This window comes from Adiantum capillus-veneris, chromosome 22 (assembly GCF_014529385.1).
Source record: "Adiantum capillus-veneris isolate H3 chromosome 22, ASM1452938v2, whole genome shotgun sequence".
NCBI classification, from domain to species: domain Eukaryota; kingdom Viridiplantae; phylum Streptophyta; class Polypodiopsida; order Polypodiales; family Pteridaceae; genus Adiantum; species Adiantum capillus-veneris.
The window spans coordinates 15,267,917-15,280,883 of record NC_140952.1 but is presented as its reverse complement, the minus strand read 5'-3'; the positions used below and the strand labels follow the sequence as shown (position 1 = coordinate 15,280,883).

The 12,967-nt window shown below is 45.0% G+C and overlaps 1 protein-coding gene across 3 annotated transcripts in view; it reads right to left on the bottom strand.

The window, feature by feature from the left end:
- Positions 1-1,335: 1,335 nt before the first annotated feature.
- LOC147428952 (uncharacterized) overlaps positions 1,336-12,967 on the bottom strand; it is a 53,543-nt gene continuing 41,911 nt past the window's right edge. For all 3 annotated transcript variants that reach the window (XM_086494895.1, XM_086494896.1, XM_086494897.1), the window contains exon 11: positions 1,336-1,806. In XM_086494895.1, the coding sequence (XP_086351021.1) occupies positions 1,599-1,806 (208 nt within the window). In that variant the 3' untranslated portion in view covers positions 1,336-1,598. The remainder of the gene's footprint in view (positions 1,807-12,967) is intronic.

Here is a 12,967-nt window from a genome sequence, read left to right as displayed (position 1 = left end):
GACTCTGGCGTGGCAGCACAGTCAGCTCCAGCTCAAGACTCTCAGGTACAATGGGGTGTCGAGGCTCAGATGTGCAGGGATGGTGAAGCCGTGCTGTGTGTATAGACTCACTCTAGACGACTACGTAAAGATAATGATGACCAAACCACTACTACTCATATATACAACCATAAAGAGCCACCAACGGCTCATAAATGACAGCATCTAAGTCTATCTCCACTGAGTGGTGGTGGTGACCTGGCCACGATGTCCACTAGACCACCGTATCCCTGCCACGTGTCACTGCCCAGCAAGTCCGTCCAGTGTGAACCGACCGTCCAGTGTGAACCGACCAACCAAAGACCAACTGTAAAGTCCAAACTGAACTAACTGTCCTGTGAAAGTGACACTGTAGCCTGCTACACTCGGCAACTCACCCCTCGTTCCTGGCAGTCCGAACATGCCTAAGGTCTAAAAGGAAGCTATAGGAAAGTTTACATGATAAGGTGAAAGGAATCAAAATGAAAACGAAATAGTGCTTGTAGACACCTTTTGTAGCTAATTTATCAATTTCTGACTTTCCCATTCATTTTCTCTTTGATCTTCCATCTTTTCTAAGGTTTCTGCACCTTTCCAATACATTTGCTCTTTAATCTTCCATCTTTTCTACGGTTTCTGCACCCTTCAACTCAAACTTATTCGACTGGAATTGTTTTTTTATGTTTTAGATAAATTGGGGGACACTACTCACCCACTCCTCGTTTTAACATTACATTCCTCAGAATGTCCTCAGCTGTTGGCAGTCTTAAGAGTTGGTGAGCTAATAGTACACTCATATATAAGAGCAATGAAGCTTTGTACACTTTGATGGGAAGCCAGAAATCCAAGGGGCGGAAGCTCATAAAAAGCCAAGATTACAGCGAGAAAAGGACCATCCTGAAAGATCCAAGGGAATTGCTGAAGAAAAGAAGTGGGACGGTCAGGCAGCATGACAAAAGAAAGCCGCTGCAGTTGCCAAAGTGATAACAAAAGAGGCAAAGCTTAAGGTTGAACAAGAAAGATACTCCTGATAGTTAACAATACCATAATGGAAACACTGCCACAAATGCTGCTGCAATTTGCAAAATGTACCACAAGACATCAATTTCCTGAGATGATTTCACAGATACATTTCATCAGAGCCTCATGAAAATTGAAAGATCACCAAGTTGAGAAATTTGGACATCATGTATTCTTCTCAAGCAATCTATCATAAAACTGGCAGAGAGCAAACATAGAACGAAAACACTTGGATCACATGGATGCTATATTTCAGTTTTAGACCACACCATCTGCGTACCGCACGTGCAAGAGAGAGAAAGAGAAATGAAATGATATATTAATGTCTTCAAAAGGCCAAAATGACCTATGAGACCAAGCTATCACAACATAGTGAATCTGATACCATGTCCGGAATCAAAAGAACTGAAACAAAAATTACAACTACTACAAGCTGGGACTGTATGGATGTGCCAGCTAATACAAAAGGTGCCCAGTACAATGTGTAGTACAGTGAGAGAAGGGGGGGGGGGGGGGGGGGGGGGGAAGATATAGTAGAGAGAGCTCTCTACTGTGAGTGATTATAAAGTGTGGTCACCGTTAGCTAAAATTGCTCTTCTTCTTTTATAGCATTTTGTGGTACCCTCAGCAGCAGACGGCTTCTGAGGTGTAGTCGGAGCCAAATTCTGCAAAGTGGTTAAATCATCTTGGGAGCCAAAATCCAGAAGACCTCCAGTAGTTATGTCTTTGAATGCCTGATGCTCAACAGTCCGTTGCCGGTGCCTGACTCTGCTTCCCAAATGGCAAACCAATAAGGAAAAGAAAGTGTACCCATAATTTCTGAGTGCTTCAATTGAGAACTCTCTTGTTTATTTTAAATGATGATTTTGAAAAAAGTTAAGTCTCCCAAAAATGCGACCTCATTGCACGAACATGTAACAGAGCTTCATCACCACAGTGCACACATCAAATTAAGAGATTCTACAAACCTGCTCCAGAAGCACAGCCTAACTGCACCTACTTGACACGAACGATACTTGAAGCCCCCCAACACAAAAAAATCATGAAGTTTTGTATGCACACTGCACAGGATGGAAAAATGAGAGCAATAACAGACATCACACATGTCTGGCTGCTTGAGTGCACTTACCAAATTCTCCACCCTACATCTTCAACCCATGCATACTGAACTTCCAGAACTAAAGAATTAAATGACTTCATAATTTCCGTGATGATTTTGTGCTGCTCCACTATAGAATTCATCCCAACTGGTGGTTAGTGGCATATCATCCACCTCTCAGTCAAAATAACCCCTGTTGAAACTTCACATCCTGGTTGTGGCATGATTATGGCTCCTTCAACTTCAGATTAAAGATACTACAATTTACAGAGAAACCTTATCCTTGACGTTTTTGACAGTTGTTCGAAAGCCATTTCTGTTGCAAGCTCGTTAAGGGAGCAATTAAGCAAGCAATAAAGTCTCCTAAGAAGGATTCGATTCAAAAGAGAAACTTTGATTGCAAAGAGATGAGATCACACCTACAACATGAGGTGGCACTCGACCTATGCACAGTGTACACATGGGCATGCTCAAAAAACTCTCACAGGCTTGTGTGGAAGAAGCAAGATGTGCCAGACTTTCTTGGGACAGGATGGTGGGAGGACATGGAAGCCGTTTGAAGAGAGCCAACCGTCGATAAAAATTGCTGCTCCTGCTGAGTACGTTGGTAGACTTTCTGAAGTTCTGGGGTTAGGAGTCTATGCCCCTTACATGCATCTCTAAGCCAACACATTGCATAGAGATGACGGTGAAACAAGCCATATGAAAGTTTAAGAATAAGAGAGTCCAAGGCCATAATGATTTGGTGGCGGAGCATTTTGAAATGATAGTGAGATAAGGCACCAACATTAGCTCACGTATTCAGTATGGCAGATTGAGAGGGATTTTTAGCTAGCTAGTTAGACCATATGATATTTAAAGACTGGAGAACGCTTTGCTTCAAAGACCACAGAACCACCATGTTGATCATCTATTGGCCACAATATATGGCTGGAGAAAGCTTTGAGAAATTGGGAAGAGATGCACACGATGAGATCAGCGGGGCAGGCTAGGGTTTATTGATTGATATGTATGCTTTTATTTACATTGTATGTGATGTGTACAACCATGAGGTGAGCAGCCTTTATCACATGGAGTCTTACCCCTTCTACCCACCTTTAGACACTTGTATGGGTTGTGGATTCCAGCCCTCCATCAGCCCCATATTTCCCTCCATTAGTTGGTAAATTACCCCTCAATAATAGGGAACCCTAGCTACCCGATCTTCTCTATAAATGGCTCCCTCGCTACAACCATTGGATGCGAACATTTTGTATCAAGTTATGAGTTAATCAAGTCATGTTACTGTTATTATCCTGGTCGACTTTCATTAGTGCTTTGCGTTTTCAATTGAGTGTGCTTAAGCTAGACCATTTATATTAAATGCAACCTCCCAAATCTACAACATAAAGCTCAACAGGACAAAATTTTCAGCCATGTGTTCGAGCTTTCAAAGAAAGACTACATCCAACCAAGCTCTTCTCCTTATTGCTCCCCTGTTTTACTTGTTTAGAAAGAGAATGGTTCTTGGCCAATATGCATTGACCATCGCGCACTCTATAAGATCACCATCAAAAACTAGTTCCCTATGCCTCACGTTCATGACATCTTCGACTGCCTCCATGGATTTCTTTCAGTTGAGAGATAAATGAAATGAAATGTTATATTAACGTTTTCAAAGGGCCAAAATAGTAGATATAGCCCAAGACATCTCTGATCCTCATAACTCATGACCCTAGAGAAAGGACCGAAACCCTCTCTGAATAAGCAGTGGAACGGCCCCGTATCTCATAGTACATTGTGCAATGACATATGTAATGTAGCTCTGTCTCTGGCTCTAACTGGCATAAGCGGCATATCCTGATGTCTGCTGGTATCCCTCTAAATCTACCAGTCTCAATCTCCAGCTGATGTGAGGATGTGCGTCTCGGACCAATGGCACACCGCAAACCATGAGACATATGTGTGTCCATGTAGCTGGGTCGAATCACAAACCCATCTCCTGTGAGGTGGAGAAGATGCTCTTTATAGAAAGCCATCTTCGTGCCCAACTCCTATGGCGGCTCTATCCATGTCCTCCTGGTATCCAGCTGGATCAGGTCCTGACAAATGAGTCTAGTAATCTCCACCCATGTAGGAGACATCGAGGGTGCCTGAAGAGAGTACTAGAAAGGGGGCAGCCTGTCCATGGTGAAACCATGCGTCTGAAACCATGATGTCATCTGTGCATACCAACATGAAGTGTCCCCCTGAAGAGCTAATTGTTTGGAAGACTCAAGGGCCAGTCTAGCATATCTGTCTCTAGTAGTATCCCACAAGCTGTGCACAAAGGAGACTGATCTGGTAAGCGCCTCAATCTCCATAGGAGGGGCAGCTAGCTCTGCTCGAATGATAGCGTAAGGTACGGAGCCCTTGGCTCTGATCAGTCGAGAGATCATAGATACCAAGGGCCTCTCCATACGTCTCCAACCATCCTGGCCTACAGAAGGTCCCCATGTCTGCACCCCATACAACATAGCTGAGGCTACTAAGGTATCAAAGAGCCATAACTTTGTCCGAGGTTCCTCGAGCTGAACCTGCGAACACATCCTCTCCAAGCCTCCAAGGGCCGCAAAAGCTCTAGTCAGTCTAGGCTCTACAGCTCTCCCCAAAGAAAACCTCGGCCCAGTGAAGACAACCCCAAGGTAAGTGCATGCATCTGTATACTCTACAATCTCTTGACCATATGTAAAAGTCGGTGCTGATCCTCCTTGTGTAATGCATCCAACTGTCGCTGCATACCCTCTGGTGAGTCAGAGATCAACACAATATCATCAGCATATAACAACAATGGGATCCACGTCCTAGCTGGGCACCTCTATCACCCTCTCTGTCCATGTAATCAGACACCTCATCAACATAAGAGACAATGGGCAACCCTATTTCACCCCAATGGTGGAGTGAACTAAATCAGATATCCCCCTCCGGAGTGCGTACAGGTCTGTATAGAGCCATAATCCCCCAAATCAACACTATGGACACCCCCATCTCCTGCAGTCTGCGCATCAATCGAGCTCTCGGTACCATGTCAAATGCTTTGCGGAAATCCACAAAGCTACAATAAATCCGTCTCCCATGTGACCTGCCCTCCTCAATGATGGCTTTGAGTGTCAGAATATGATCAAGAGTGGAGAAACCCCTCCTGAAACCGGCTTGGCCCTTTGCTCGTACACCCTCATCCTCTGCCCAATTACTCAACTGCTGCTCAAGAATGGATGCATACAACCGTGCCAATGTGTGCCCAACCATAATAGTGCGGTAATTCCCAGGCTCTGTAGGATCACCTGCTTTGAAGATAGGCACAACAGTAGACAACCTCCAAGTCTCATGTAACCCCTCACACATGGCACGATTGAACACACTGCGAGAACCTCTACCAACATATCTCTAGCATGTGTAAAGTGCTCTGCTACTAGACCATCATGATCATATGCCCTGCTGGTCCTCATCTTGTCAATGGCTCTCTTTACCATCTCAGTGGTAAAGAAGGTGCTAGTAGGTGGGCATGGCTCTGTAGGATCTGGAAGGGGGTCCTGTCTAGGAACCGTATATAACGATGAGGCATACTGGCCCCACACATCAGGAGAAGTAATCATTGGGGGGAGGGAGTGCTGATGAAAGAATCGCCATGCCTCTCCTGAGTCTCTACTCAAGAACAGTTGATACTAGTCTCGCTCCATTTGGGCCAAGTAAGCTCGTTTCTTCCGTCGCACAAGGCGTTGGGAAGCAATCCGAGATTGTCTATAGGTGATGACTCCTAAAAGAAGATCCCTCTGAAGCTGGGCTCTCATCTCTCTGCACTCCTCATCATACCAACTATTCTGGGGCATGCTCCCAGAATATCGTGTCCGACCCGACTGAGTGTGTGGGTATGCCTCTGATGCTACAGCATGCACTGTCTCAGTCAATAAAGTGGTGCACACCTCCACTGAGAGGCTAGGATCAGTTGTGCATACACAACTATAGATCTCCTCTGTATAAACTGATTCAGTCTCTGGTGTAAATGTATAACGGGTATAGCACACCAAAGAGGTTTCTAGAAAGCATCCTTATACTTTCAAATCCCTCAACATAGTCAACAAAGACAATCACTAACTGTGTGCTAAAAGATAAGGCAATGGCGACTACTTCAACCTATAAATGGTTTCCTGCTCTAGTTGTTCTTTGTGCTCAGTTGTCATTTTGATTTCATAGGGTATTAAAGGCTCCCACGTCTTTGTGTCAACATTGTACAATATGCTTTGTCGGAGCCTCATCGGGCCCTTGCCTGTTTGTGGCAAAAGGATGTTGTATGGAGCCATCCTCTTGTCAGTGACTGATTATCTTTAATCCTTGCTTCGAACAAAACTTCAATCACTTCTCTGAACTGTGCTTTAGAGGTTGCCATGTTTGCCAGTGCCTTTTTAGGAATTTTGGAAGCTTCAACATTTAATTGTATCATCTCATTGGTAATGTGAATCAGTGCACCAATCTCGCTTCTCCATGGACCCATCTTGAGTCAAAAAAATTTGACATCTTCTTTTAGCTTGTCAAGTACCAGCTTTTCTTCAGCATAGTTGAGAGCCTCATGCCATGCTGCCCATTTACCTTTGATTGTTTCATACCAATACACATGTATCTTTGAGTGACCTACCTCCTGATGTCTGGGCTATACTATATTAAAATGAAACAGAAAATGTCAAAGTGCATGATCCACTGCTACGCCCACTGGTCTGGCTCCCACTATGAAATCCTGAATACAAGGAATAAAGCTCGGCTATGCCATAACATAGTCCACTGTACTGGCTCCGTGTTTGTGTGGAAAGCATGTGAAACCGGCTGCTCCAGAAAATCGTTGTAAGCCATAAGTATGGCTAACCCATGTGCAGTCGTCATCTCCGTGCGGTATCTCCCATATTCTATCTGCTCTCTATCATGTGAGCATCTGTCAAGCCCCAAATCACCCACATCCAGCTCTCTAAGCATCTCATCTAAAGTGTCGTAGAAGACTGTCTGAGAGTTGCCCGTTCGGACATCGAAGTCCCCTAGGAGAATGACATCACCATCCCTAGAAAACTCCCATATATCATCTTCTAGTATAGAGAAAGGCGACTGTCCTCTGGATGCAGCATATACTAACATACTCGGGGGGAAGTAACATATGGCAATGTATAGAAATCGGCCTGTGTCAGCTCTCAACCTCACCCACATATATCTAGCATGATCATCTCTCCGTACAATATGTAGTAGTGGTTGTAACTCCTCCCTAAATAGCACTGCTACTCCTCCTGAACCTGTACTCCCATGCTCAGATCTCGCGACTGTCCTATGGGCTGTCTCCCATCTGTAGCCCACCACATGTGGCATAAGCTGTCCGGGGGCCTGATGCGTCTCGGAGAAGAAAACAATGTCCCTGTCTCTGAAACTATCCTCAAAGGCACCAACGTCCAACCTCATAGATCCATTACAATTCCAACTAGCCATCTTCAGTGTGGCCCATAGGTCTCACACTGTCATGTAGAGCGCCGCTCTACAATCACCACCCGACCATCTCTGTAAAAGGCCATCTTTCCCTTCTCCCTTGTCGCCGTAATCTCTGGCATTACCTCTCTCATGTGCGCAAGCTGTGAGACAATGAGATCATCACCAAGAAAAGTACTTGTCTTCTTGAGAGTAGGCCTCTTTCTCAAGAATTCCTTCTTCTCTTCCAAGGAGGGGAAGCGTAGTATGAGAGCTCTCCCTTTTGAAGATTCTCCCGGGCCATCACTCTTCTTGCCCACTCTCCATGCCTATGTGTGTGAAGGCTTGTCCACCCCCATCATGGATGTGAGGCTTGTGACCTCTTTTTCCACATTGTTTATGTCCTTGAGGCCGGTTACCCTCACATGTAGAGCCCGCATCCTCCTTTGTTCCTCTTCAAGGGTCATGTTAATAAGAGTGGGTGTACAAGGAGCTTCCTTACCTTTCCCTTTCTTGGCAACATCAATCCATTTTTCGGCCTCCTCTACTTTCTTTTGTGTTGGGGAGATGACCGCGGCCCATGACTTCTTCTCCTCACCTTCCTTGATAACCCGTATTTCTTCTCTCATGGTATTCAATTCTTCCATCATGGATGGCTGAATTTGCCTTCTTCGAGCTGTCCACTTTTTGCTTGTAGATTTCAGATGATGGAATCTTGGATGACCACTTTCTCCTCGAGCGAGGCAATCCTCCTACACATGCCATCTCTTTCTTCGGTCCATCTTTGAAGAAAAGTGCTCCTCTCCTTCCTCCACTCTTCAACTTCGTTTCTCCATTCTCTCATTTCCTTCTCTATGCCGACATCCTTTTCCCTGTCCGCATGAAAGAGGCTTTGTGGGCGATCGGCGAGGGATGCGTCTTCTTACACGTGGAGGAAGCCGTTGGCACTTCTTCGACGCTTCCCATGATTGAGAGAGAAATGAAATGAAATGTTATATTAACGTCTTCAAAAGGCCAAAGTGACCTATGAGACCAAACTGATACAAAAGTGGTGAATCTGTTACAATGTCTGAAAAGTGTGAAAGTGTGAAAAATAAATGCGAAAAACTAAATACAAAGTATTAGATAAACTTCTTAGGAGCATTCTTGGTGTCTGGCTAGAATACTTCTAATCCTTTTGTTGTAGTCTCCTCCGATGAAGTGTACTTCTGCATCTCGGTCGTGGTCGTCTCGATTTCCTAAGCTCAATCGCCCTGTCAATGAGGGTGCCTTTGGTATGAATGTGGGTACTCCTTTGTGCTTGCTGCTGGCCTCTTGCTTCTCCTTCCATTCCTGCTTCTCTCGATCCGAAGAAATCTGTGATCTGCCTCTGAGGCTGTAGTGCTCTTTGTCTTCTCATTAGGTTATCCCAGTGCCGATGTACTTCCAGTAGGTACAGGCCTAAGCACCTTTGATCTTGGTATTGCATGACTCTATCTAGAGGTCCAAAGCCTTCTTTAAATAGGCAATGGAAACGTCCACGTATCTCATAGTATACGGTGCAATGGCATATGTAGTGTAATTCTGTCTCCGGCTCCATTCCGCATAACTTGCAAATTCTGTTCTCAGGTGGGATTCCCCTAAATCTGCCAAATTCAATTTCCAACTGGTGTGAGGATGTACGAATCTGACCAATAGCACATCTCAAACCATGAGACAGGTGGGTATCCATGTAGCTCGGGCGAATCACAAAACCATCTTCAGATAGCTGTAGGAAGTTTTCTTTGTAGTCGGCCATCTTCGTGCCCAATTCTTGTGTAGGGTCTACCCATGTCCTCTTAGTGTCCAACTGTATAAGATCCTGGAAGATGATTTTATTAATCTCCGCTCGTGTGATTGCCAGTGATGGAGCCTCAAGAGAGTATTGGAAGGGGGGTAATCTTTCCATACTGAACCCGTGTCTCTGAAACCACGAGGACAGTTGCGCATACCAGCATGATGTATCTCCTTTCATTGCTAATTGTCGAGAGGATTCGAGGGCCAATCTAGTATATCGGCAATTATTTGTATCCCATAAACCATGTATAAAAGACACTGATCTGGTAAGAGCTTCAATTTCTATCGGAGGGGCGGCTAGTTCCGCTCGGATAATCGCGTGTGGTACGGAGGCCTTGGCTCTAATCATTCGGGAAATCATAGATACCAAAGGTCTCTCCATTGACTTCCAATTATCCTGATCCACAGATGGTCCCCAAATCTGGACCCCATAAAGCATAGCCGAAGCCACCACAGTATCAAAGAGCCAAAGTTTTGTTCGTGGTTCTTGAAACTGCACTTGTGAACACATCCTCTCCAACCCTCCCAAGGCCGCAGAGGCTCTGGACAATCTAGCATTTGCTGCTTTCTTAAGAGTAAACTTCGGTCCTGTAAATACCACACCAAGGTATGTGTATGCATCTGTGTACTCTACTGTATCCTGGCCATATGAAAATGTAGGTGCCGATCTCCTTACGGTGTGGTGTTAAACACCATAACTTTGGTTTTACCCAAATTTACCGACAGTCCGCTGTCCTCCGCGAATTTATGTAATGCATCTAACTGCCTCTGCATTCCATCTGGTGATTCTGCTATCAATACAATATCATCTGCATACAACAACAAAGGGATCCATGACTCTGCAAGTGGGGCACCTCTGTCACCCTCTCTATCAATGTAATCTGATACCTCATCTATATACATACCAAATAAAGTAGGGGACAGTGGGCATCCCTGCTTTACTCCAACGGTGGAACGAACAATGTCGAAATCCCCTTCTGGAGTATGTACATAACCAATTACTGACCCATATAAGGCCATGATCCCCCAAATAATCTCTTTGGGGACCCCTAACTCTTGCATTCTGCGCATCAATCTGGCCCTTGGTACTGTATCAAAAGCTTTCCGAAAATCCACAAAGCAACAATACATCCTTCTCCCGCTTGCTCTTCCTTCCTCAATAATGGCTCTGAGCGTAAGAATATGATCTAAAGTGGAATAACCTCTCTTGAATCCAGCTTGTCCTGTTGCCCTCATGCCCTCATTCTCTGCCCATCTACTCAGTTTTTGTTCCAGAATGGATGCGTACAGTCGGGTCAATGTGTGACCCACCATAATGGTACGATAGTTCCCGGGTATCATAGGATCTCCTGACTTGAAAATAGGTATGATAGTAGATAATTTCCAAGATTCAGGTAATCCTTCACACATGACCCGATTAAACAGACGAGCAAGGACTTCTGAAAGTAGATCCCTTGCATGGATCAGATGTTCTCCTACTAAACCCTCATGATCATATGCTCTTCTTGTCTTCATCTTATCAATGGCTTTTTCCACCATTTCCGTAGTAAAGAAAGTACTAGTAGCAGGGCATGGCTCTAGCGGATCTGGTAATGGAGGCTGTCCAGATACCGTACATAATGATGTTACATATTGACCCCAAATCTCAGGAGAAGTAATTGTCGGAGGCGATGAGTGCTCGTGAAATAAACGCCAGGCCTCATGTGAGTCCTGACTCAAGAAGAGCTGATATAAATCCTTCTCCAGTTTGGCTAAAAATGCCCTTTTCTTGCGACGTACTATACGCCGAAGAGCAATCCGAGACTGCTTATATGTGATGATCCCAAGTGTAAGCTCTTTCTGGACCTGGGTTCTCGTCTCTCTGCATTCCTCGTCGTACCAACTGTTTTGAGGCATGTTCCCAGATCCTCTCTTCAGATCAGGCTGAGTATGTGGGTATGCCTCTTGTGCTGCTCCATGTAGTATCTCTGTTAGCTGAGAAGTAATTTCCTCTACAGTATATACTGGCTCGGCTGCCCACATCCTATTATGGACCTTTTCCACATAGACTGAATCAGTCTCTGGCGTGAAAGTATATCTTGTGTGTGTCTTCTTCCTTTGTACTTGAGAGGCATTGTATTGGAAGGAGATTGATAAGGTTAAGAGAGCATGATCCACTGCAATCCCAACCGGTCTGGGTCCCACCTTAAAGTCCTCGATACTAGAAATAAAGCTTGGTGAAGTCATGACATAATCCACTGTACTGGCCCCATGCTTGTGCGGGAAGCATGTGAATCCCCTAGATAAAGGGAAATTCTCTAGACCATTAAGTATGGCCAAACCATGTGTAGTTGCCATTTCCATGAGATGTCTCCCATATTCAGTGTGTTCTTTATCCTGTGAGTTTCTAGTGAGAGAGAGAGAGAGAGAGAGAGAGAGAGAGAGAGCTGCTGCTGCAAGATGGTCGGGTGGGAGGCAGCGGTGCTCACATTCTGTGACTAAAGAAACGCCTCCTTTGCTTCTCAATGCCACTCATAGGCAAATCCCCCGATTGACGCAACAGTGCTGTGAAATGCAGAAATCGCTCCCTCTTCCTCCCGCACCTCAAGCTCCCACAAGCAGTGCCAGTAGGCCTAGAATCCCAAATTCTTTTGCACACATGAGGACTTCACTACGAGGATTTCTTCGCATTCGCAAATTAAGCGAGTTGCCGCCCAGCCTTCTTTGTGCACACAACGAAGTTTGAACCAGAAATCACGCTCTCTCCCTTACTTTGAAGCTAGCCGCAAGTTCTGATTTCGAGGCTTGGTTGCAGCGGCTGAGAGAGAGAGAGAGAGAGAGAGAGAGAGAGAGAGAGAGAGAGAGAGAGAGAAATGAAATGAAATGAAATGTTATATTAACGTCTTCAAAAGGCCAAAGTGACCTATGAGACCAGAAAGTTACAATGTGGTGGATCTGATACAAAGTCAGAGTCAGAGTAACAAGATGACAACAATGACAAAAATGAAATGACAAATGTCACAATAAAATACTATGGAATCCTAAACTACTAGGTGTGAACAGTAGCTAGCTGGGATAGCTAGATCACAAGAGATCCAGCATCGGTCGCTAGCGGATCTCATCAATCTCCTCCATGGTCACACAGAGAGAGAGAGAGAGAGAGAGAGAGAGAGAGAGAGAGAGAGAGATATGAAATGAAATGATATATTAACGTCTACAAAAGGCCAAAATGACCTATGAGACCAAACTGATTACAATGGTGAGTCTAGTACCAAGTCTGGGTACAAACAAAGAAAACTACAAACTAGAAACTGAGATAGGAGTGCTACCGACTCCTATGGGTGGCTGGTAATCTGAGCAATGGTATCATGCCACAAAGGTATAAAGTGGGGATAAGTGTCACCATGATACAATACAGCAGTAGCATGAAGCCTATCCTGATCGACACTCTGGGTGTCGTGCTAGAATCCTGTGGATCCTCTACCGCAATCTCCGCCTGTGTTGCGTGGCTCCCCTCCTCGGTCGTGGTCATCTCGATCTCCCCAATTCTATAGCTCGGTCAATGAGAGTACCGCTGGT